Source organism: Protopterus annectens, chromosome 6.part1 (genome assembly GCF_019279795.1).
Source record: "Protopterus annectens isolate FY-2018-M chromosome 6.part1, PAN1.0, whole genome shotgun sequence".
NCBI lineage: Eukaryota > Metazoa > Chordata > Ceratodontiformes > Protopteridae > Protopterus > Protopterus annectens.
In genome coordinates, this window is record NC_056738.1 from 91,697,696 (window position 1) to 91,722,829 (window position 25,134).

The following is a 25,134-nucleotide window of genomic DNA, read 5'->3' on the forward strand; positions in this document are numbered from 1 at the left end:
GCAACCTTTGAATTTCTAAGGTTACTTGTTCCCTTTGACTGGGTGGAACATCTGGGAATGATGTTTTTACAGGAACGGGTTCAGAGAAGAGAATGATATATCCCCTGGATATTATGTTCTACACCTATCTGTCAGTAGCTATCTTTTTCCAGGTTTCTTTGTGCAGAGGCAATCGCCACCCGACTGCCTCCAGAGGTGAACAAATGGGTACTCCTTCAGGAGAGCTGAAAAGGTCCTCCAAAGAGAGATTCTCTGCAGCCCTGATAGTGCAGGCCTCCTCTGCTGTGAGAGTGACGTAATCCATTGTTGTTCCCCCCTCTATCCTTGGGGGAACTTTCACATTGTGTCATGGAAAGACCTTGGGGATTTTCTGAACCACATCTTCAAGGGTCTGGTAGGTATGGAAAAGATTATACTCCAACAGCAAAGAAGGTTTTGCCTTCCTGTTCACACCTGGTGAGCATTTCTTTCACTTTAGGCCCAAATGGAGAAGAGCCATCAAAAGGGGCGTTAATGAAGGAAGATTTGAAGAGCTCCGCAAAATCACAAAGGCGCATCCAGGCCTGTCTCCTAAGAGCAATATCTGAAAATGCAGTCCTACTCATCCCATCTGTTGCATAATGAGCTGAGCATTGACTTTATCTGCCACTGCATCAGCAACAGCTCCTTGGAGGGAGTCTGTAAATTCTTTTTACAGGTCCCTGTGTAGTCTGTTGAAGTGAGTAAGGTAGTTCAGAGACCGAAAGGCAAAGGCCGCTGATGAAAACACTTGCTTCCCATAAATATCCATCATCCTAGAGTTCTTATTAGGAAGATGAATAGAGGAGTTGGTCTCAGAAAGCTCCTTTTTAGTGGCCGCCACAATCATAGCATCAACTGCTATACCCTTAGTCAAAAAAGCCTTATCTTTCAGGGCAGTGATGTATTTGCTTGGCCTTCTAGGAGTGATCTCTATGGTGTCTGGGGTCTAGCAGGCCTTCCGAGAGATTAAGTCCATAAGCTCGTAGAAAGGGGGAGTCACCCTAGAGGTGGAAGGGCGAGACCCAAAGGCCTTCAGTTAAACTAACTCCTCAGCTGAAGGGGTGGGGGTGGACTGCCAGTCACCTCTCTGAATATTTCAAGGATGTCTCCAAAGGAGACATCTTCAGGAGGTGACCATGGAGACCCTTCTGCCTCATTGAGGTCAGTATCTGATGTGATCGACTCCTCTGGGGAGTCAATGTGCTTCCTCTTGCAGGTCCTTTTCCTAAGGACATCCTTAGTGGGATACTCTGGGGAGGTTTTAGAAGGGGGGAAGTCCCCTGGTGGACAACCTGAGGCCTGGGGTCTCTGTGATCTTGTGGAATGGTCACTTGAGAGGACAAAGACAACTGTCCCGAAGAAGGATGAAGATCTGAAATAGGTTGTGCCATAGACTTGGCAGGAGTCAAAACCCTCCTCATAACCTCAAAGGCAGACTGCTCCTACCCCAAGGACTCCCCCGAAGGCATCAGCAGAACTGGAGACAGAAGCTCCGAAGCTAAGGTAGAAGCGGAACTTACCTACTCCGAAGCCCCAAGAGACAGAGTTGGATATCTGGAGAGATCTGAGCCAGCTCCGAGGATCTGACCGGAGAGTGTAGGCTCCTAGAGGTGTCTGAGGGCTCAGAGTGGAGGAAAATGCTCAGGGCAGATGCCTGCTCCAAGGAAACTGACTGTCCTGGAGCCAACACAGACACAATGTGGAGGTCGGAGTCTACTGGCCTCCGAAACCAAAGGATGGATCGGAGGAGGAACAGTTTCTAGGGGAGTGGATTGCATCTGATCCGATTCCTTTGGGCTCGGATCTAACAAAAGTTTGGCAAAGGCCGGAGTCTTCAGTAACCTCTGCACAACCCTATCCACATCTTCATCGGATAAGCTCCTGGTAGACAGAGTAGATAGAGTTGGGGATCTGGACTTGGCTAGTAAAGGAGATGGGAGCTGTGAAGCTGGGAAGGAGAATGGCTGCGATGTCGAATTTCTGTCGATGCCGAAGATATAGGAACCAAGGGTTCTGATGGCTCTGAGGCTGTTTTGGGTTCAGGAATGACTGTCTACTCCGATGATGTTGATGGAGCAAAGAGTAGAGGAGTTTTTGGACTCAGCTCCGAAGAACCTTTTGGAGCCGAAGATGCTTGTTTTAAAGTCTTGTCCGGAGTTTTTGAGGACTCTGCAGAAATTGCCTCTGAAAAAGTTTTTTTTCATAAACCCTTTAAAATTAACTTGCTCTTGTGCTCCATAAGCGCCTGCTGATTAAACCCATGGCATATGGAGCACGTTTCTTGGAGATGAAGAGGCCTCAAGCAATAGACACAGAGAGTGTGAGAATCACTAAGGGTTATCTTCTTCCTGCATTTGTCACTATTCTTAAAACCTAATTGTTTCCCTTCCTGTTTTTGTGACATGGCAAGGGAAAGAAAGGTCAGGATCAATTAAGAGAAAATACACGCACCACAAACACTCAAAGGGTGAGATAGAAAAGGGCAGAGCAGGAAATAATAAGATTTTTTTTTTTAACAATAGTAATCACCCTCTAACTTAAACGGATGATTAGAGAAGGGAAAAAAAGGTGGGGGGGGGGGCATCCTCTAACTAAAATGGACGACGGTTATTCACACTCTAATTTAAACAGATGATAACAGGGTAGGGAACACTCATACTAATATAATAAAGGTAGTCTAAGAATAATAAAAGATGAAACTAATTATTAGTTAAAAGGTTTGAGCGATAATAATGAAATAGCAATACTTAGCCCAGAGCTATCCAATAGGAAATCACTTCACTGAGCAGCAAATGAGATCTGGGGTAGTAGGGAAATTGCATTATGGGTAGGGAAAATGCCCACAAGCTTAGCTGAGGACCTTAAGCTTAAGTAATGGCTGAGACTGATCCAATGGATCAGATCTGACTCATCAGTGAGAATAAAGACGAAACTGACAACATCACATGTATAGTTTTCATACATTTATTGTAGTTTACATTTATACATATTGATGTATTTAATTGCTGAAACTATATAAACAAGAAATATGTTGTGAGTCATATTTTAGCTGTGGATTAGCTTATTGTTTGAAATGGTGTCTTTCTTCCAGAAAGTTATTTATAGATCTCTGTGTGCTCTTCTTGCAGCAATCATTGTTTATAGACTGCCTTGGACCTGGCGCTGCAGTAAACGTCTTATGAAATGTATCCATGCAGGACTAAACACAGTAGCTTTCATACTTATGTCAATTTCCCTTGTGGCTGTTTTTGACTTCCACAATGCAAAGAACATTCCCAACATGTACAGTTTGCACAGTTGGATCGGGCTGGCTGCAGTCATCCTCTATTCTTTACAGGTGAATATCAGAATCTTTCTATACTTTCTCAAGGAAGAAAGAACTAGAACAACTTTTTCATTTTGCATGCCCGTTGTGAGATGTTTACTCTTGAATTAAGTAATTTAATTTCAGTTCTCTGTAATACTGAAAAAGATTATTACAACATATTTTGAGGAGGCAGATTACTGATATTGCTGTGGCAGAGAGTTGGCATTGTACAAAAGCAATTTTCTCTGTTATAGGCATTGACATGGGCAAACACAACTGTGGATAGCATGTTTAACAAAGTGTATCTAAAATACATCTCGTAGTATACTGTTCTGAATTTGTTTGATTGTGTTCTCCTTTTTCACTTATCAACTCAGGTAGATGTTGCATAATTTGATAACTTGGTGAACATATCCTGGCCTGACACTGACAACATTTGCCCTTCCACTTCTGTTGGACATTTTACATACCATCTCCTTTATCTACAATTCTAGCATGTTCTCAACATATTCATGTCATATACTTTTTTTGTAATTACTTTTCTGCGTAGCTCATCTCACTGCTGTCTTTGTAATTTTTTTTGTAAATATCTTCATTGAATTCATTGTGACACAGACAAACTTACATTTATATTAATGTAATCAAACCATGTTAACAATTTTACATTTACAAATGTTATACATCACACAACAGTCTATCATATAATCAAATCAACATTACATAAATTCAATTCCTGCCTCCTCTTAATCCTAAATCCTCCTTGAAAACATTTTTCTGCATGTATTGCTCCCACAGTTTCCATTTTTATCTATGTAATTTATTCCTGCCCTTTTCTAAAAATCCCACTTCATGGTGTTTTATCTCTTTTACAATATTCAGTACTTCAGGTATAGTCAGTTTAGATTTTGATTTCCATTTTCTAGTAATTGCTTTTTTTTGGCAGTCAGCAGAATTAAACTTAACAATCCTTATTGTAAGTAGGCAGTTCAGATCCTGTATCCTAGCTCAAAAAATTGTTTCCTTAGTTACCCTCATTTGCTCACCCAGTATTACTGACAGATTATTCTGTAGGGAATTATTAAAGTCTGACACCTCATTGCACTACAAGAACAAATGCTTCCAGGTATCTCTTTCTTCCCTATCAGACCTCCAACATTTGCAATCTACCGGAGGAAAAATTCTTTGGAGTCTGCTTGGGGAGTAAAAGTATCTATGCAAAATTTTCAGGCAAAAATACTAAATAGTCTAGATGTTGTTGCATATTTGGGAGTCGTACATATATCCTCACATGGTTTATTTGTGAATGTCTTCTCTGATCTGTCTTCCCAATCTGTTTGACCTCTTCTGATTGATTCCTATAGTTATTATGTTTTATATGTGTTTTATATGTCCTGCTAATTATCCATTTTTTAACTTCTAGGTTCAGTTAAAAACTCAGCTACTGTAGGTCTTTCATTTAGGATTCCCCTATCCCTTTGTCTTTGTCTGTTCTCTGATATCAATCCCTGATAGGGAAGGGAATTACTAGCCTGCATTCTAAATGTTTTTTTACCGTCTTCCCATTCTGTACCTTTCCCTCTCTAAGTATTTGTTCCTAGTAAATTGGTTTCTTTGCCAACATACATCAGTAAATTCCATCCCCCTCTTGCCTGTTCTCTGTACCTGTAATTGCAGTCATTCGTATGGGCAGACTCTCCTTTCCCCATTCCCATGTTGGTTTAGTTCTTAGTAAACTTTCTTCTACATTATGAATATATTCTTCTGTATGACTGTTGTTATTCTCTTTAAGGATCTGCATGTAAAATCCCATTCTTCCTTTATTTCTTGGAGTACCCGCTTCTTCATTATCATCATCCCTTTCAACATTGAATTGCCGCTTTCTGCTTGTATGTATAAGAACATTAACTGTGTAGCTCTAAAATATCCCTTCAAATCAGGTAATCCTAAACCTCCATTTTCTAGTGGCAGGATCAGCTTATACCACTTGTCTCTTGCCCTCTTCCCCTCCCAAATACAATCTTTTCATCTCCTTATTACTCTCCACGACTTCTCCTCCAGGTAATGAAAGTATGCCTGACCTGTGTATAAAATTAAAGGGACAAAAACATTTTTACTGCTTGTATCTTGCTATCCACATCCATAGACAAGAGCTTCCAGTTTCTCAGTTATTGGATTATCTTTTTTTTAGTCTTTTCCCATATACCCTTACCTGCCACAACATTATCCTTTTTAACCCATACTCCTAAATACTTGATTTTTTGTTATGCCCCCATACATGTGGGTATTCCTGAAACAAAAACAGCAAAGCACACTACAACCACCATGGCAAGCAGCATAAAAATTCAAGGAGACCAAGTAATTAAGTAAAAAACAGGATAAGCACTTTTACATAAAAATGCTTCATCAGATCCTCAGTATTCACAAGCCAACAAGTGCATTTAAAAAGCACATTCAAAAAGAAATTACTCTATCAAACAGCTGGGCCAATTAATGATGTAATGGCCTTGACTTCGGTGCTGGCTTTAAAGGAACATTGTAATTTAAGCCTGGCGTTCTATGCGCCTGTAATGTGGCAGTCTATCTCATCTCCACACACTCTGTTCTGTTAACAATGTCCCCATCTCTGGCTGACTGGTATAACCTCTATCACAGTGAACTTAAAAGAATGTCCACTATGATCTTTAACATGCTTATAGAGGGCACTTAGACAACTCATTCTCCTTATGTCCCCTACATGCTGCAGGACACGATCCTTCAGTTTGATTGGTTTTATCCACATAGTATGACTCACAGTCATTACAAGTTGCAAGGTACTCTAGTCCTGCAGTCAGCATGTACCTTAAAGATGTAGTCCTTACCAGTTACAGGATGTACAAATGTATTGGTTCGGGACATATATTTACAGGCTTTGCAGGACCTACATGGAAATGTCCCGAATCTCAAGGGTACACTATAAGATTTTCTAAACGGTCTGTAGCATAATTCCCTTTTCAAAGTCAGATTATTTTTGTAAATAAATCTAGGGACATCACCTACTACCTTGGAGATGGCAATATAGCCCAATTCTGTTTGACAATATCACAAACTAAATTAATGTTACTACTATATTTAAAACAAAAACTAGATGTAGGTCTGTTATTCATCTTGGGACGTGATAGCGTTGCATCCCTACTCAAAAAGGGGGTACGCACTGTATCCCTTAAACTATCCACCTCCTCTACTCTCGGCTATTTCCCTTCTGTGATAACCTCTATCTAATAATTCTTTCGCCAGTCCATCCCTGGCCAGTGCAGTGTCATCCTCCTGCGTGTGCAGCCTAGATCTACGCAGAAATTGCCCTCTCATAACATTTCCAAAGACCCTCTTAGGGTGCATACTTGTCCTATCAAGCAAATTATTTTTCCTGCATTCCTTCCTGTACATTAAAGAATCAACCCTTCCTGTAACATCAGTAGAGATAGTTGTATCAAGAAAATCTATGCTAGATTTGGAAGTATGCATAGAGAATCTAAAGCATGTACTGCTATCCCCTAAATAATTAACAAAATCCTGTAACAAAACATCTGTACCCCTCCACAAAATAAAAATATCATCTACAAAGTGCTTATACAAAATCAAATGTGATCTATAAGGATGTTCAGAGAAAATCATATTGGATTCCCAGTCCGCTAGTACTACATTTGAATAACTGGTGGCACAGGGTGTGCCCATGTCAACACCCTGTGCCTGCAAATAATAAATACCATCAAATGTAGACACATTATAGTTCATTATTAGATCAAGTAAAGTGCAAATAAGCTTAATACACTGATGTGTTAGAGCAGTAACTCCATTTAAAAAACTTCTAATCGAGTCAACCCCACACAGATTTGGTATGATTAAATAGTGTATTAATATCTAATATCACTAGTATGTAAGTCTCATCACTCAAAGCCAGTCCACGAGTACTTCACCAAAACACACCAAAAAGTCTTTTGTGTCTCTCAAGACCACCGGCGCCGTAGTCAAATTGGGTTTTAGTTCGTGTTCAACAAACATGGAAAGGGACTCAGTGGCCCAACTTTTGCAGGCCACAATTGGTCTCATAGGTGGTTTAAACCTGGCCTTATGTATCTTGGGTAAACCATTGAATGATGGAATTAATGGATGTTCAACCATCATGAAGTCATACATTTCCTTAGTTATTGTGTCTGACCTCAAAAACATGTATATTGCTGATAAAACCATTGGTCTCATATCTATTAATGGGTAAATAGGTATCCCGTTGACTCAAAAGTTCCTTCATACTGGATAAATATTCAGCAGTATCCATTACTACAATCACCCCACCCGTATCGGCGGGATGTATACAGATACCCAAATTCAATTTAAGTTGTTCTAAAGCCATATAGTCTCCTTCAGTAAAATTACAAAACTTTCTTCCACCTGGACATGTCAAAGCACCATAAATATCTTTCTCACAAACCGTAAAGGTCTCAAGTACCAGGTGGAAGTTGGGGATTGAAAGAGCTAAGCTTCCTCAACCCCTCATCAACAGATTGAGGATTATAAATATAGTTTTAAGTGCAACATCTCTGGCAAATTTGCATAGGTCTATTAGCGCATCACTAACAGCAGCTTTAGAGATGGCCATATTTTTGTATGTCCACGTTCTGTTACTAGACAAATAACTGTGGATAAAGACAATCTACGATCCATACTGCTTAATTCATGTCTTTCATACCAAATATTTTCATAAATTTCTTCAGAAAACTATCCCGTTTTGTTATATTTTCAGCTCTAGCCCCCCCGCCCCAAGATGCATCCTCAGTGTTGCAAATCAAATTCCAGTCCCCATATGTAAGTAATATTCTATGATGAAAGCTGATTATTTGCACCAAAACTTTTTTAAGCTCCACAACAGCAGTTTTTGGTGGAATATGCAAGTATAATCATCATCCTTTGCCAGTGGCTGCTTACTACCACATATCTGCCATTATTATATTTTTTCCTCTTCTATCATTACTGATTTCCCTTTTCTCCTCTGATATTCTGCAGAATATCCATCCTGAAATACTTTCTTTATCAAATTCTCATGCTCAGTTCTTTTTAAATGTCTCCTTTAGCATTGCTTTTTCCACTCTGCATTTCTTAGTATAATTAAGTATTCTTTCCTGTTTGTCTATATCTGTGAGACCATTCACATTCCCAGATAATAACAGAAGGTGTCTCCATTATGATAAGAAGCCATTATCTCCACCAATTATATATGTAGCTTTTTTAAATGTCTACTTCCAGCTTTTGTGATACATGCACACATTAATGTTTGGCAGGTTAATCCTTTATATATTTCTTTTCTTATCATCAACACTGGAACCTGTGTCACATTTTAAAATAATTTTGTTTAATAAAAACCCACAAAAAAGAACACTCCCATAACCTGTTGACTTAATTAATGCAAACACACAAACCTATGTACATCTTCAAATCTTCAACTAACAGAGTTTTACCCTCCTAATAGGAATATGTATGCCATATAGACAACTGTTAAAACAAGCCCTAATTAATCTGAAATTGAGGTTATCCATGCAAAGATCCATGTTATTATCTGTGCTTCTACTTACACTAATTGATGTCTGTTCTTTTTTATCTTTATTTCTCCAGACGTGAAAACAACTTGCATTCTTTCAAAAATCATTAACTTTTAGCTTCAAAGAAACCGGTGTTCTGTCTTGTATTGCCCTATTATTAGCTTGTCTGCATGAAAACATAAGAGAAATAAATGCATTCCTCTGCTGCAGCCTGAAAGGCAAGCTGACACATTTATTGCTAAAGGAACATTTTTCATTATATTCAGTGTTCTCTTATTTAATTGTTTTCACTTATTTTTTTATTGCTAAAGGAAAACTTTTCATTATATTCAGTGTTCTCTTATTTAATTGTTTTCACTTAAAAATTGTTATTATATTAGGCCAGGAGTTTTATTCCAAACATTCAGCTCTGCAGAAGTAAGAGAAAACATATCAACTCTGCATATATTAGGTTGTGTTGACTTTTACAACCTATCCCCCACCTCAACAATCCAAGATTTTATTAACTCAAAGATACTTTTGTCTGGATTTTCTTCTCTTTTCGCACTGTAATGCCTGCATTTCTTAATACCAAAAAAATAAGAAGTAAAGAGAAGAGGAAGAAGAAAAAAAAAACATCTGTTTACTTTAGTAGTAATTTTATAACAATGCAAGAACTAAAATAGTTTTACCATAAAATGTGCAGTTTATATTGTGAAAATGTTTCTAGAAGTACTGTTAATAACAGAAATTGATTTACTTGCAGTTACCTTTTTCCTTCTTCCCCTCCCCTCACAGTTCTTGTAAACATTAATGAAATGAAGTAAGACAAATGATTTTCAGGTTCCCCACAAGTTTAGGAAAATCAACAGATGTCCACTCTCTCCACTTATCCTTATACACCTATACTTCACAAGTGTGATTGGCTCTTTACAGTCCCATATTTATTCACTAATTTCTATGTTGCAGATCCAGTTCTTCTGGACACCTCCTGTGCTTTTCTCTGTCTCTTAAGCATTTTCATTTGGGATAGTGGAAAAGGTTTGACCTGCCTCTTGACATTCCCCGGTTACTAGAATAAAATTGTTTCTTTTTTGCCTGGTGTACAGTGAATAATCATTTTTTACAAACACTCTACAGTCTCCAACTTTTAATACTTTGCCCTTTTACCACAGTTTTGTCAGGATCATCTATTCTTACTGGTAAGTTTTCATCTGTACTAATAAAGGTCTTGGCTGCTTTCTTTTGGCCAGATTTGGAGTATACACATGATGTGCTATTTTAATTAACATTTCCTGCTTTGGAATACCAGTCCAAGTGCTTATTTGTGCCTTCATAAAATTAATAGAGTCCATTCATTCTAGTTTTTGTGGTACCTCAGAAAATCTCAGATTTTTTTTATGATGTTCTTCGTGTTTCACTGTTTCAGTCATTACACTTGGGTTATCCTGCTGGCAGGCTATCCTCAGTCGGCCTGAATTCCAAAGTCTAGGTCTGGCGTTGGTTGCTGTCGCCTCTTCCCTGACGTCAGAGCTCCAGGGGTATAAAAGATGCAGCTGACGCCATTTTCTTCATTCTTTCTTGCCGTGCAGTGCCCGAAGCATAAGCAGTTCACAAGTGCCAGTCGGCCAACTCCTGAGATTTTCGTGTTCGAATTTCAGATCCGAAGTCTTCTTCAAAAGCTAAGTACCCCGTTGGGGAAACTTTTTTCCTGCTCCAGACCGATGTGAGAAAAAGTTAATAATTGTATTTCTAGTGGGAAGCAAATACCTCATAAGGACTTCCATTCTTACTGTATTCCTTGCCTAGGCCCTGACCATGATGTTGCTAATGTCGGTTTTGTGCTAGATTTAACCAACGCACTATTAAGCGTCGGCACGATTTTGCACTACACTATTTTGGCAGAGGATTTAATTATACAATGTCGTCGGATAGCCATCCGACTACCGGAATTCACAAGAAATGCAAAGAAAAAGAAAGGGATAAGCATCCGAGGCCCAAAACCGATGATGAGGCTTCTTCTAAGCCAGTCGCCGGTTCGCCAGTTCTCACTGAGGTGCCTTTGCAGCCCCTGACGCCCGCTACTTTAGACCCGCAGACCGCTACTGACTCCCACGTGGAGTTGACTAGGCCGCTGGAAGCTCAAGGTATTGGACCTTCAGAGACTATTCCCTCAGATGGGTCCAGAGCCGCTGAGCAGGCATCGGCTTCTGAGGGTGTTTTCAGACCTACGCAATTATACATTAAAACTACTTTAGCTTCAAAGGCAAAGACTAAAGCACCTTTAAAGACAAAGAAACAAGTACAACAGCCTCATGGACAGGCCTCCATGCCGAAAAACCAGATGCTCAAAATGGCCGAAGACCTAATTACTTTCATCAGGGGTTCCCATCCCCCACCTGATAAAAGGCTTAGGCAAGAGACAGAATATGAATCTTCAGATCAGGTTTCCATTTCATCTGACTCCTCTTCTGATCAGGAATATTCTCTTCCTCCCTGTGAGGATTTTGATGTTGAAGAATCTGTCCCTTCAGCCTCTCCTCCTGAGGATTACTCTTTTGGGGAAACCTTGCATACCACGAGGAAGCATTTTCACTGGGAGAGCCAAGATTTCTCAGAATCTAAGAAAAGGCTCAGAGACTTCCTTTTACTACCACAACACAGGCCCCTAGCTATTCCACCTGTGTTAGACATTGTAGATGATGTATTTTCAGAGTCCAGTCTGACCCCCGAGTCCTTACCTCCAGCTCCTGTTAAGCCGGGCAGGTACTACAGGGTTCCTGACTCTCATAGATTCCTTTTCAAAAACCCTGCTGCTGACCCAGAAACAATCTCTCAGGGTCCCAAAGGGGCCAAGGCTTCCACTGCAAAAAACCCTACCCCCTCAGACAGGGATTCTAGGGCTTTGGACAGATGGGGAAAAAAGATTTACACTTCTGCTACCTTGGCTATAAGGGCTTTAAATTGCCAGTTTCATATGCTTAAATATCAGCAATATATTATGTCACTGCTTAAACAGAAAATGTTGATAAATTCTGAATGTGCAGAAAACAAAGAAATGCAGGATTTATTGCATGCAGCTGAACAAGTTGGAAAACAAACTTTGCAATGTGGTTTTGATTCTTTGGAGGCCTCCTGCAGGGCCGCTGTTACGCGTTCTGTAATCAGGAGGCATGCTTGGTTAAAGGAACAAAATCTACCTGATCATGTCAAAGCAAAATTATTAGATGCTCCATTACAACATGATACCTTGTTTGGTGTTAAAGCAGAAGAGGTGTTAAAGAAAATGGAGGACAAAGCTAAATCTATGCAAACAGTCAGGGATTTCTTACAGGTACAGCCTCCAAGATTTAGCAGACACTGGCCTACAAAGCATTGGTCCTTTCCAGTGTCAGACCGACCACAAAGGGGCATATACAGATGCCCAAGAGGCAGATCCCAGTCCCAAGGTTCGTACAGGTCTAAACAATGGGGTGCTTCTACCTCCAAAAGCGGAGAAGACAAATCACAGCCATACAGGAAACAGTCCCAATGACTTCCCCCTGCCTGCACCAAGCACTTATCTTCTGGCAGCACCTTTAGGGGGAAAACTAGCACTTTTTTCTCAAAATTGGCACATAATAACCCAGGACAAATGGGTCCTAGATTTAGTGTCACAAGGCTACAAGTTTCACTTCCATACCCTGCCAAGGACAAACGGTTGGCCAGACCTGCCAAAACATCAATGGGCAGAGGCACAAAAGCAAGTCTCATCCCTCATGGGCACAAGGGCCATTCAACAAGTACCAGAGCAAGAGCAGGGACAAGGATTGTATTCAAGACATTTCTTGGACCCAAGAAAGGACAAGACCTGGAGACCAATACTGGACCTATCTATTCTAAACACATTTCTGGATATACCAAAATTCAAAATGTTGACTCTACAGCAGCTTCTGCCCATGCTGGGCAAGAAGGCTTGGCTTGTGACTTTAGACCTAAAAGAGTCATACTTGCATGTCCCAATCAGACAAATATGCAGAAGATACTTCAGCTTCAAAGCTGGCTCAATGCACTACCAATTCTCTGCACTGCCCTTTGACTTATCTATTGCGCCCAGGATCTTCACAAAGTGCCTGGCACCAGTAATTGCATTCTGCAGACAAAGAGGAATACAAATATATCCTTACTTGGACGACTGCCTCATTCAAGCAGAGAACAAGGACATTCTGCTACAGCATCTGTCGTTTGTAAAGAGATTTCTAACAGGCCTAGGGTACACATTCAACGAAAATAAATCAAAACTAGTATCCTCTCAAGAGATAATATTCCTGGGTGCAAGCTTAAATACAACTGCCCAGATGTCTTATCTCACGCCAGACAAACAAAGACAACTGACTACCTATTTCAACCTGTTGGCAACAAAGGCCCAGTTATCCGCAAGAAAAATTCTGCAGGCTTTGGGCTTCATGGCATTCTACTAATTCCATATGCGAGACTGCATATGAGGAAACTTCAGTGGTACCTAAAAAGTGTTTGGGCTCAACATTACAACAGCCTGGAAACAATAATTACCCTCATTCCCTGCCTGCAACAGGAGTTTTGATGGTGGGCGAAGGCTTGTCACCAGAACAAGGGGCAGCCATTCACTTTACCCCCAGCCAGGCAAACATTAACAACGGATGCATCAGATTATGCCTGGGGGGCCCACATGGCAGGAAGGTGTATTCAAGGCACATGGTCCACAAACCAAATGCATCTACATATCAATCAAAAAGAGATGCTAGCTGTTCAGAATGCCCTGACAGCCTTCAAGGACCTACTTCATCCGGGACAACTACTGATAAAGACAGACAACACCACGGTCATGTGGTATATAAACAAGCAGGGAGGCACTCATTCCTACCCCCTTTGCAGACTAGCCATGATTTTGTGGGACACAGCATTGACTTACCAAGTACATCTGCAAGCACAATTCCTGCCAGGAAAGATAAATACTCTGGCAGATGAACTAAGCAGAAACCTCATGGATCCCTGCGAGTGGAAATTGGATCCACAATTCTTCAGCATGATAACAAGGAAATGGGGATGCCCAGAGATAGATCTATTTGCCTCTCCTCACAACTAACAACTAAAAAGATTCTGCACAAGGACTTATCACAGACAAGCATGGAAAGTGGACACCCTATCTTTCAGCTGGAAAAATTTAGCAGTATATGCCTTTCCTCCACTGCCTCTCCTCCCCAAGGTACTCCTAAAGGTCAGACAAGAGAAGCCAAAAATGATACTGATTGCCCCAGACTGGCCCCGCCAGTACTGGTATCCAATTCTAAGGAACTTGTCTCAATGCCCGGCTTGGACCTTGCCTCATATACCTCATCTACTATCCCAACAAGACAGTCAGATCCTGCACAGCCAGCTAAAGACCTTAAATCTGGCAGCATGACGGATAATGTAGTCATACAAAGCGCGCACCTCACTAAAGCTGTGATGGATGTCATTTTGGAGGCCAGAAGGCCTAGTACCAGAAAATCTTACTCTGGAAAATGGAAGAGATTCTGTGCTTGGAACCAGGCACAAGGAATTGACACAGCTGTACCAAATATTCCTCAGATTTTGCAATACTTAACTGAGATGCTGGACAAAGGCCTATCCTTTTCATCAATTAAAATTCATGCCTCTGCCATTTCGGCTCATTACAATACAGAACCACCAATCTTTTCTCATCCTTTGCTAAGGCAGTACCTCAGAGGAGCCAAAAACTTAAGGCCTCCAAGAAGATCACTAATACCTGCATGGGACCTCAATTATGTCTTGGAAAAACTCACCCTGCCTCCTTTTGAGCCAGCCGCTACAGCTGATACAAAGATTTTATCTTGGAAAACAGCTCTGCTCCTAGCAATAACTTCTGCAAGGCGAGTCTCAGAGCTACAGGCACTCATGGCTGTGGAACCTTTTATCATTTTTTATCCAGACAGGGTTTCTCTGAGGACAAACCCGACATTCATGCCTAAGATAGTCTCCAGTGTGGCCCTTAACCAAGCTATTCATCTGCCTACTTTCTATCCAAACCCACAGAATAAGGGGGAGAGAATTCTGCATTCCTTGGACATACACAGACAGCTACGCTTCTACTTGAACAGAACCAAAGCTTTCAGAAAGACGGAGTAACTACTAGTGGCATATGCTGCATGATCACAAGGAAAGGCTATCTCATAGTAGACTATTTCTAAGTGGATAGGCCACTGCATTCGTTTCTGCTATTCACAACATGGCAAGCCAGTGCCTAAGGGCATTAGGCCACATTCAACTAGAGCAGCAGCCACTTCAGAAGCCTTCCTCAGGGGAGTACCAACCAAAGACATTTTAAAGGCTGCTACCTGGAGTTCAGTGCACACCTTTACAAAGCACTATCATTTACCACTCTACTCTAAATCCAGGGCAGGCTTTGCGACTGCAGTTCTGCAGGGCCTCTTAGCCGCTCCTAATGCTATATTAGCTCCAGCTTCCCAACCACAGCTTTGGGATTCAACCCAAGTGTAATGACTGCAACAGTGAAACACGAAGAACATAGTACAGTTGTGTACACTTACCATAAATGTAGATGTTCGAGTGTATTCACTGTTGCAGTCCAGGTTACCCACCCACCATCCCCCATTTCTTTGATGGAACTTATCTGCACTTCTCTAATCTATACAACCTATGTGGTGTATTTGCTTGTAGATGAAGGTATAATATATTTTGGTGCATGCATGTTTTATTGGCATATTTTTTAGCCTACCCTTTTGGGGGCACCTGACATCTGGGGCAGGAAAAACTGAAGAAAATGGCGTTGGCTGCATCTTTTATACCCCTGGCGCTCTGACGTCAGGGAAGAGGCGACAGCAACTGATGCCGGACCTAGACTTTGGAATTCAGGCCGACTGAGGGTAGCCTGCCAGCAGGATAACCCAAGTGTAATGACTGCAACAGTGAATACACTCAAACATCTACATTTATGGTAAATGTACACAACTGTACTTTCCATGTCCTCTAATTTTACAATTTTTTTAAACTTCTCTTTCTGAGCAGTTTCAAGTAGGAAGAAATTGAAAAAAAAGTCTATCTACCTATTTGTACTCCGTTATGATTTGAATTCAGCTGTGTGTATGTGTGAAGTTCCAATATTACATTGCACACCACAGTATTGACTGCTTATTGATCAACCACAAAAGGTCAGTATACGCGGATGGTCAACGGGTGTGATAGATCGAAAATCCCTGGGTGGGGGAGTATTCCTTTTCTCCAGTGATTGTGTTATCTCTGAGTTAGTATATATAATTAACGGGGGGGGGGGGGCAGGGGGTCCTAACCCCTTGCAAAAAATGATGTTAATTTTGGTTGCATGTAGTGAAGATTTTACTCATGCATGAGCAGTTAAGTTTCCATTGTCCATCTCTTAGGGTGAATGTAATTCAGTAATTCCACACACACACGCACACACACACACACACACATATATATATCTATATATATATATATATATATATATATATATATAATCTCTCTCTCTCTCTATATATATATATATATATATATATATATATATATATATATACATATACATACACACACACACACACACACACACACACACACACACACACACACACACACATGCGCACACACACACACTGTGCCTTATTATATTACTGTATTTTGTTTCCTGTCCTAGTAGTAAGTCCACCCAAACATTATCCTAAAGAAACCAAACTCCAAGCCATCTCTGAGTTATTCCTGTCAAAACCATGGACCAACACTTCCTTACAACTTCTGCAGTCAAGCTGATCAGATGGATATCTGGAGCCAGTGTAAGAATTGTCTCATATTGTCTGATTATTGTCTGTTACTCAAACAATTTAATACAGTACGTGAGAGACATACATATACAATGTCTTTGGATATTAAAATCTCACACACTGTAAACTCAGACAATAAAACAGTCAGTGATACATCATTCACTACACCTCTGCAAGGCCATCACAATACGCATAACTGTTTTATTAAGATTAACTTGCCTAAACGTCATATAATTCTTAAATGCAACAGAGGCACAAAGCACACTTAGCAAGTTAAGTCTACCACCTGACATGGCACAAAAAGGCCTAAAGTCATGGATGATGAGCCCATAAGACTGACATCAGCCCAACCAAGCATTCTAGTCATTGGTGACTCCATTGTAAGACATACAAATGTACCTCTTACCAGGCTGAGTAAAGAAAGCATGATAGTTAGTTGCTTGCGTGCTGCCAGGGTTCTTCATATCACACACACACACACACACACACACACACACACACACACACACCTTCTTGAACATCAAGTATTGTATGTGTCAGTCATAGTACATGTGGGTGTCTGTGACTTGAGATGTACCTCCCCAAACTATATGAAGAGAGACATGATGGAGCACTCAAACTGTGTTTCCCTGGCAGGTATGCGCTTGGCACTGAGAAGGATTCTACCTTCTCCAAAGATGATGCCACAATATGGGCAAAAAGTAGAGTTCAGTAATTGTCTTAGCTTTTGGTGTCATTCAGAGGGGTCCAATATTTGTCAGCGTGGGAGGGTATGACTGGTAAAATTTTTAATCATAGTTTCTGATGAAGTCATTGCTATAAGCCTGATGAAAGCACTTAAACTTTCTTATTAAAGGAACTGTTGTAAGGATTGGTTGGTGGACCGATTTTTCTGCTCTCCTTGATGATTTAAAATGGGAACGAGCACTCTGGCTGTGTAAAGCTATAACAACTTTCACATGTTTAGACCACATACTGCCCAGGAGAGGAGAAAGGTTGAGGTGTCTCAACCTTCATCCAGAAGAGACTGTAAACATAAAAGAATGTAAATGAGTTAAGGATGGAAAATAAATCCATTGTAAATTAATTGCAAGAATGCCTTACGTGTATTATAATGTGTAGGAAACATAATTGCTCATTGGGGTAATTGAAAAAGCATTTCTTGTTACATAATATGGAAATAACACAACTAATACAGTATAAAATGTATGTCTATGCTATTACTAATAGAAGTTCATACTGTCTGGTAACAGTAATAACCAGTGTATTATTAAAATAATATTAAGACATGCTGTGTATTGCTGTTTTTGCAGTAATATGTCTCAATTGGATTACAGTCTTTTTCAGTCAATTCTTCATGGTAAGTATAATAAAATTTTAAATAATGCTTTTTACAGTTATTGTAATATTAGCAGTTTTTACTTGTATTGGAGTTTTGTGTTCGTTGTGTCGCATGGCATTGATTAACATTTAGTAGTGTAATGTACCTAATGATGTGTATCAAGGCAGTATATAAATGAGTGGTTGATTCACTTTTTAGAGGGTTGGGGGTTGGTGTAATGGTTAGTGTGTCTGCCTTGGAAATACAAAATACAGGATTTGGTTCTCTCATTTGAAGGGAAAGTTGGCTAAGCTTTAAATGACCCACAAAGGCAGGTAGCCTAATACTTACCTATGAACCTGTATGTGTCTTTTTATTATTTTCTGTATTAGTTCTTAGAGTTAACAGATTAAAAAAAAAAAACAGGGTATTGAATTTATGTAACATCACTGGCTTTTTTGTTACACTTCAGCATTGAAGCACTTTGATGGAATCATTTTAAAATACAGTTAAAGAACTATAGGGTTGTCTTCTGTTTTCCATCTATGTATTAAAAAGTGAAAGTACTAGAGGTTTGCACAGTAAAGATAAATGCAGAATGAATGAGGACGTACAGTTTTCCAACTGAAGTGCTTACAACAGTATGCCTTAATGTTACACTGACAATAACACTGCTTTGTGCAGTACTTATTAAATCGCAAAGTGTTGAACTAGTACTCCTGTATTCTAATTTTATACTGGTGACAGTACTGTTTTAGACAACATATGCAGTAATTATTGTGTTTCTATACCATGATTCCTCATTACACATTTACAGTAACATTATTTTGAGCAGCACATATTGAAGCACACAGTAAGCCAACACATTGTAGTAAATATACTTCTGTTCCATGATACCCATTTACTCAGCACATGGTAACAGTAGCATTGCTTTACACAATATATACTAAAGTACCTTGTATTGAAATAATACTGCAGTATTCTAAATTTGCAGTAAAAATAACATTGATGTTCATCGTGTTACCCTGCTGCAGTCATCACACTTGGGTTATCCTGCCGTCAGGCGGTCCCGCAGTCGGCCCGAGTTCCAAAGTCTTGGTCCGGCGTCGGTTGCTGTCGCTTCTTCCCTGACGTCAGTGCGCCAGGGGTATATAAGAGGCATCTGACACCATTTTCTTCAGTCTTTCTTGCCGCGCGGTGCCCGAAGCAGAAGCAGTTCGCAAGTGCAGGTCAGCCGACACCTGAGATTTTCGATTTGAATTTCAGTCCAAAGTCTTCAATAAAGCTAAGTACCCTGTTGGGGAACCTTTTCTTGCCTCAGTCTGATGTCAGAAAAAGTTAACAATTGCATTTCTTGTGGGAAGCAAATACCTCATAAGGACTTCCATTCCTATTGTATTCCTTGCCTAGGCCCAGACCACGATGTCACAGGTTGTCGGTTTTGTGCTAGGTTTAATAAACGAACTATCAAACGCCGTTTTGACTTCACACAACATTACTTTGGTAGGAAATTTAATTATATCATGCCGTCGGAGCAGCCAACGACTGGCATGCATAAAAAACGCAAGGATAAGGACAGGCAGCCTAGGAACAAGCCAGACTCCGAGGCCTCTGCTGAGCCTGTCGCCGGTTCTCCGGTTTTCAGTGAGGCACCTACGCAGACCCTGACGACCGCAGAACAGGAACCCCAGACAGCTGCAGATTCTCAAGCGGAGTCTACTAGGCCGACGCAGCCATCTTCATTAGGCCCTTCTGACACCGGAGCAGAAATAGACCCCGGTGCAGTGGAAACACCTTCGGTTGCAGAAGGTGTCTTAAGCCCGACTACACTCACCATTAAATCTTATGCTAAGCTTAAAACTCCTTTAAAACCAAAGAAGACTGTACATCAGTCTACAGTTCAAGGCCCCATGCCTAAGAAACAGATACTTAAGATGGTTGAAGATTTGATTACCCTAATCAGGGGTTCCCATCCCCCTCCTGATAAAAGACCAAGACAAGAGGAGGATTATGCTTCCTCTGACCAGGTTTCAATTTCCTCAGATTCATCTGAGGAACAGGATTACACTTTTCCACCTTATGAAGACTCTGATGCTGAAGACTGTATTCCCTCAGCATCTCCCCCTGAAGACTACTCCTTTGGGGAAACTTTGCATAACATGAGGGAACATTTGCACTGGGAAGGCCAGGACTACTCTGATTCTAAGAAAACGCTCCGAGAGTTCCTTTTACTACCCCATCACAGACCTCTTGCTATCCCTCCAGTTTTAGATATTGTGGATGATGTTTACTTGGAGTCTAGTCTAAATCCAGACTCTCTACCTCCTGCTCCAGCCAAACCAGACAGATACTACAGAGTACCTGACTCACACAAATTCCTTTATAAAAGCCCTGTGGCTGACCCAGAAACAATTACTCACAGTCCTAAGGGAGCTAAAGCTTCTATGGCTAAAAATCCTGTGCCCTCTGAAAGGGATTGCAGAGCCCGAGATTGATGGGGAAAGAAAATATACACCTCAGCAACTCTGGCTATGAGAGCATTAAATTGTCAGTTTCACATGCTGAAATATCAGCAATTCCTAATGTCTCAATTAAAACAAAAAATGAGCACACATACTGAACAGTCTGAATTCAAGGAAATGCAGGATCTGTTGCATGCAACTGAACAGGTGGGCAAACATACTTTACAATGTGGATTTGATTCATTGGAAGCTTCCTGTAGAGCAGTTGTCACTGGCTCTGTCATACGTAGACACGCTTGGTTAAAAGAACAAACCCTTCCTGATCATGTTAAAGCAAAATTATTGGATGCACCTTTACAGCAGGATGTATTATTTGGTGTCAAAGCAGAAGAGGTTTTAAAGAAAATGGAGGATAAGGCAAAGTCTATGCAGACTGTCAAGGATTTTTTGCAGGTACAACCCCCTCGTTTCAGCAGAAATTGGCCAACGAAAAACTGGTCCTTTCCAGCTTCTGACAGATCACAGAGGGACAAATACAGACACCCAAGGGGCAGAGGTCAGTCACAAGGCCCTTACAAACCTCGCCAATGGGGTACTGCTACCCAGAAAGGAGGAGAAGACAGGCCCCAAGCTAGCAGAAGACTAACACAATGACTCAATCCTCAAACTACCAAGCAAATCTCTCCTGGCAGCTCCCTTGGGAGGAAAATTAACATTTTTTGCAGACAACTGGCACATCATCACAAAAGACAAATGGGTCCTAAACATTGTCTCTCAAGGATACAGATTCCACTTTCATACCTTACCAAGGATAAAAGGAATGCCAAACCTGCCACCAAGTCAATGGGCAGAGGCACAAAAACAAATTACAGCTTTCATGGACATGAGAGCCATTCAACAGGTACCTACACAGGAGCAAGGACAAGGATTTTACTCAAGACTCTTTCTAGTCCCAAGAAAGGACAAAGCATGGAGACCCATTCTGGATCTTTCAGTTCTGAACACCTATCTGCAAGTACCAAAATTCAGGATGCTAACACTACAGCAGCTTCTTCCCATGCTGGGCAAGAATGCTTGGCTAGTAACATTGGACCTCAAGGAGGCATACCTGCATGTCCCTATCAGACAAAATTGCAGAAGATATCTCTGCTAAATTGCAGGTTCAATGCATTATCTACTGCGCCCAGGGTCTTCACAAAATGCGTGGCACCAGTAATTGCATACTGCAGACAAAGAGGAATTCAAATATACCCATACCTGGACGACTGCCTTATTCAAGCAGAAAGCAAGGACATTCTTTTAAAGCATCTGGCATTTGTCAAACACCTTCTAAGTTGCCTAGGGTACACAGTAAACGAAAAGAAATCAAAACTAGTGCCCTCACAAAACATAATATTCCTGGGTGCCAGCTTGAATACAACGGCCCAGATGGCTTATCTCATGCCAGACAAGCAACAACAGCTGACTCAATATTTCAAAATAATGGCAACAAAGACCCAACTCCCTGCAAGAAAAATTCTGCAGGCCTTGGGATTCATGGCATCTTCCATACTACTAATACCATTTGCAAAACTGCATATGAGGAAATTACAGTGGTACCTGAAAAGTGTATGGACTCAGCATAGCCACAGCTTGGAAACAATGATACCACTCATTCCCTGCCTTCAACAGGAGTTTCTATGGTAGGCACAGGCATGTCACCTCAACAAGGGTCAGCCTTTCACCTTACCCACAGCCAGGCAAACTATGACAACAGATGCATCGGACTATGCCTGGGGAGCACATATGGCAGGACAGTGCATTCAGGGCAAATGGACTACAGATCAGAGGCATCTGCATATAAATCAAAAAGAAATGCTAGCAGTACAGAATGCCCTAACAGCTTTCAAGGACCTCTTACACCCAGGACAACTAATAATAAAGACGGACAATACCACAGTAATGTGGTACATAAACAAGCAAGGGGGCACACATTCCTACCCTCTATGCAGGCAAGCAATGACCTTGTGGAACACTGCACTGTCTTACCAGGTTCAATTACAAGCACAATTCCTGCCAGGAAAGAAAAACACATTGGCAGACGACCTAAGCAGAAACATCATGGATCCACACGAGTGGAAACTAGATCCACAAGCATTTGCAATGATAGCTCAAAAATGGGGACGCCCAGACATAGATCTGTTTGCAAGCCCCCAAAACTACCAACTTCAAAAAATTTGCACAAGGACATTCCATCCCCAAGCTTGGAAAGTGGACGCCCTCTCCTTCAGTTGGAAAACATTAACGGTGTATGCCTTTCCTCCACTGCCTCTTCTAGCAAAGGTACTGCTGAAAGTCAGATTAGAGAGGCCACAAATGATACTCATTGCACCAGACTGGCCACGCCAGCATTGGTATCCAATTCTAAGGAACATGGCCCACGGCCCACCATGGATTTTACCACAAATTCCTCACCTGCTCACCCAGCGAGACAATCAGATTCTACATAGCCAGCTCAAGACTTTAAACCTGGCTGCATGGCAAATTACCTAAACAACCAGCCAACACCTCTATCCAAAGCTGTTATGGATGTCATTCTGGAGGCCAGGGGGGCCCAGAACCAGGAAAACCTATTCAGACAAATGGAAAAGATTTTGCGCCTGGAACCAGGCTAAAGGCCAAAATCCCCTTGATCCAAACATTCCTCAGATTCTACAATATTTAACTGAGATGTTGCACAAAGGACTTTCCTTTTCATCTATTAAGATCCACACCTCAGCAATTTCAGCTCATTACAACACGGATCCTCCTTTATTCTCACATACACTCCTAAGACAGTACCGCAGAGGGGCTAAGAACATAAGACCGCCAAGGAGATCACCAACACCTACTTGGGATCTCAACTTTGTTCTGGAAAAGCTTACACTGCCCCCCTTTGAACCAGCCTTTTCAGCTGATTTAAAATTTCTTTCATGGAAAACTGCCCTGCTACTAGCAATAACCTCAGCTAGAAGAGTCTCAGAGCTACAGGCACTAATGGCAGTGGAGCCTTTCCTCATTTTTCATCAAGACAGAGTCTCTCTACGAACTAACCCTTCCTTTATGCCAAAGGTGGTATCCATTGTGGCCCTAAACCAAACCATTCATTTGCCCACCTTTTTCCCAAATCCCCAGAACAAAGGAGAAAGACTTCTGCACTCTTTGGACATTCACAGACAATTATGTTACTACTTGGATAAAACTAAGGCTTTCAGAAAATCTAACCAGCTCTTTGTAGCCTATGCTACAGGATCACAAGGAAAAGCTATCTCAAAACAGACCATTTCTGAATGGATAGGGCATTGCATACATTTCTGCTACACGCATCATGGGAAACCGGTACCTGCAAACATTAGGTCCCACTCCACCAGGGCTACAGCTACATCAGCAGCCTTTCTCAGGGGAGTGCCAACCAAGGATATTCTGGAAGCTGCAACTTGGAGTTCAGTGCACACCTTCACCAAACACTATCACTTACCTCTATACTCTAAGACTAGAGCTGGTTTTGCCACTGCAGTTTTGCAGGGCCTACTAGCTTCTTCTAACCCTGTTTAACTCCACCTCCCAACCTTAGCTTTGGGATTCAACCCAAGTGTCATGACTGCAGCAGGGTAACACGATGAACATAGTACAGTTTTGTACCTACCATAAATGTAGATGTTCGAGTGTTCACCCTGCTGCAGTCCAGGTTACCCTCCCTCCATCCCCTCTAAACTAGCTGAACTTATCTATACCACTCTGTCCTATACAACCTCTGTGGTGTATTTGCTTGTGCCTAAAGGTATTGTTTTATTTTTATCTAGCTATATATATATATATTTTGCCTACCGATTGGGAGCACCTGACATCTGGGGCAAGAAAAACTGAAGAAAATGGCGTCTGATGCCTCTTATATACCCCTGGCGCACTGACATCAGGGAAGAAGCGACAGCAACCGACGCCGGACCAAGACTTTGGAACTCGGGCCAACTGCGGGACCGCGTGACGGCAGGATAACCCAAGTGTGATGACTGCAGCAGGGTGAACACTCGAACATCTACATTTATGGTAGGTACAAAACTGTACTTTTTGCATAGCAGACATAGTAAAAAGGTAATAAATGTTTTGTTGTTTCATGATATCTTGTACTGTAATTTGTCAAAAACAGACATCTAGCATTAAAATAGTCACATTTTGTTCTACATAAGGTCATGATGGAAAACAGGTTATACTGCATTTATGAATGTTTGCCAAACCAACTTTGACATTGTTTAATATTAGTACTATAATTAAAAAAAAAAACAGGCAGTATCAGTTGTGCAGTAGGTATGCTGTAGGTACCATACTTGTCTTTGGGCAGAAAACTTGGGTTCTATTCCCACACTAGATTAATTGCTGATACTGCTGTGTAGGGTAAGGGGGATAATGCACGCTGTCTTTTGGATGAGACCTTAAACCAAGGCCTCATCTGCTTGAGTTGGTGGTAGCTGAGGTGGATATAAAAGATCCCATGGCACCTGTCAAAAAGAGTAGGAGACTTTTATTATGGCAAGAAGCATGAGCATCGCATAACATAAGGGTAACAAAATATGCACGCAATAAAAAGTAGTGTAATAAAAACATGTCCAGAAATCCAACAATATTATTTAGAGAAACATAAACA

The 25,134-nt window shown here is 41.1% G+C and overlaps 1 protein-coding gene across 2 annotated transcripts in view; it reads left to right on the forward strand.

The window, feature by feature from the left end:
- The window catches only part of LOC122805409 (plasma membrane ascorbate-dependent reductase CYBRD1), a 440,212-nt gene that overhangs the window by 192,494 nt on the left and 222,584 nt on the right, over window positions 1-25,134 (forward strand). For both annotated transcript variants that reach the window (XM_044075528.1, XM_044075527.1), the window contains exon 2: window positions 3,150-3,358. In XM_044075528.1, the coding sequence (XP_043931463.1) occupies window positions 3,150-3,358 (209 nt within the window). The remainder of the gene's footprint in view (window positions 1-3,149; window positions 3,359-25,134) is intronic.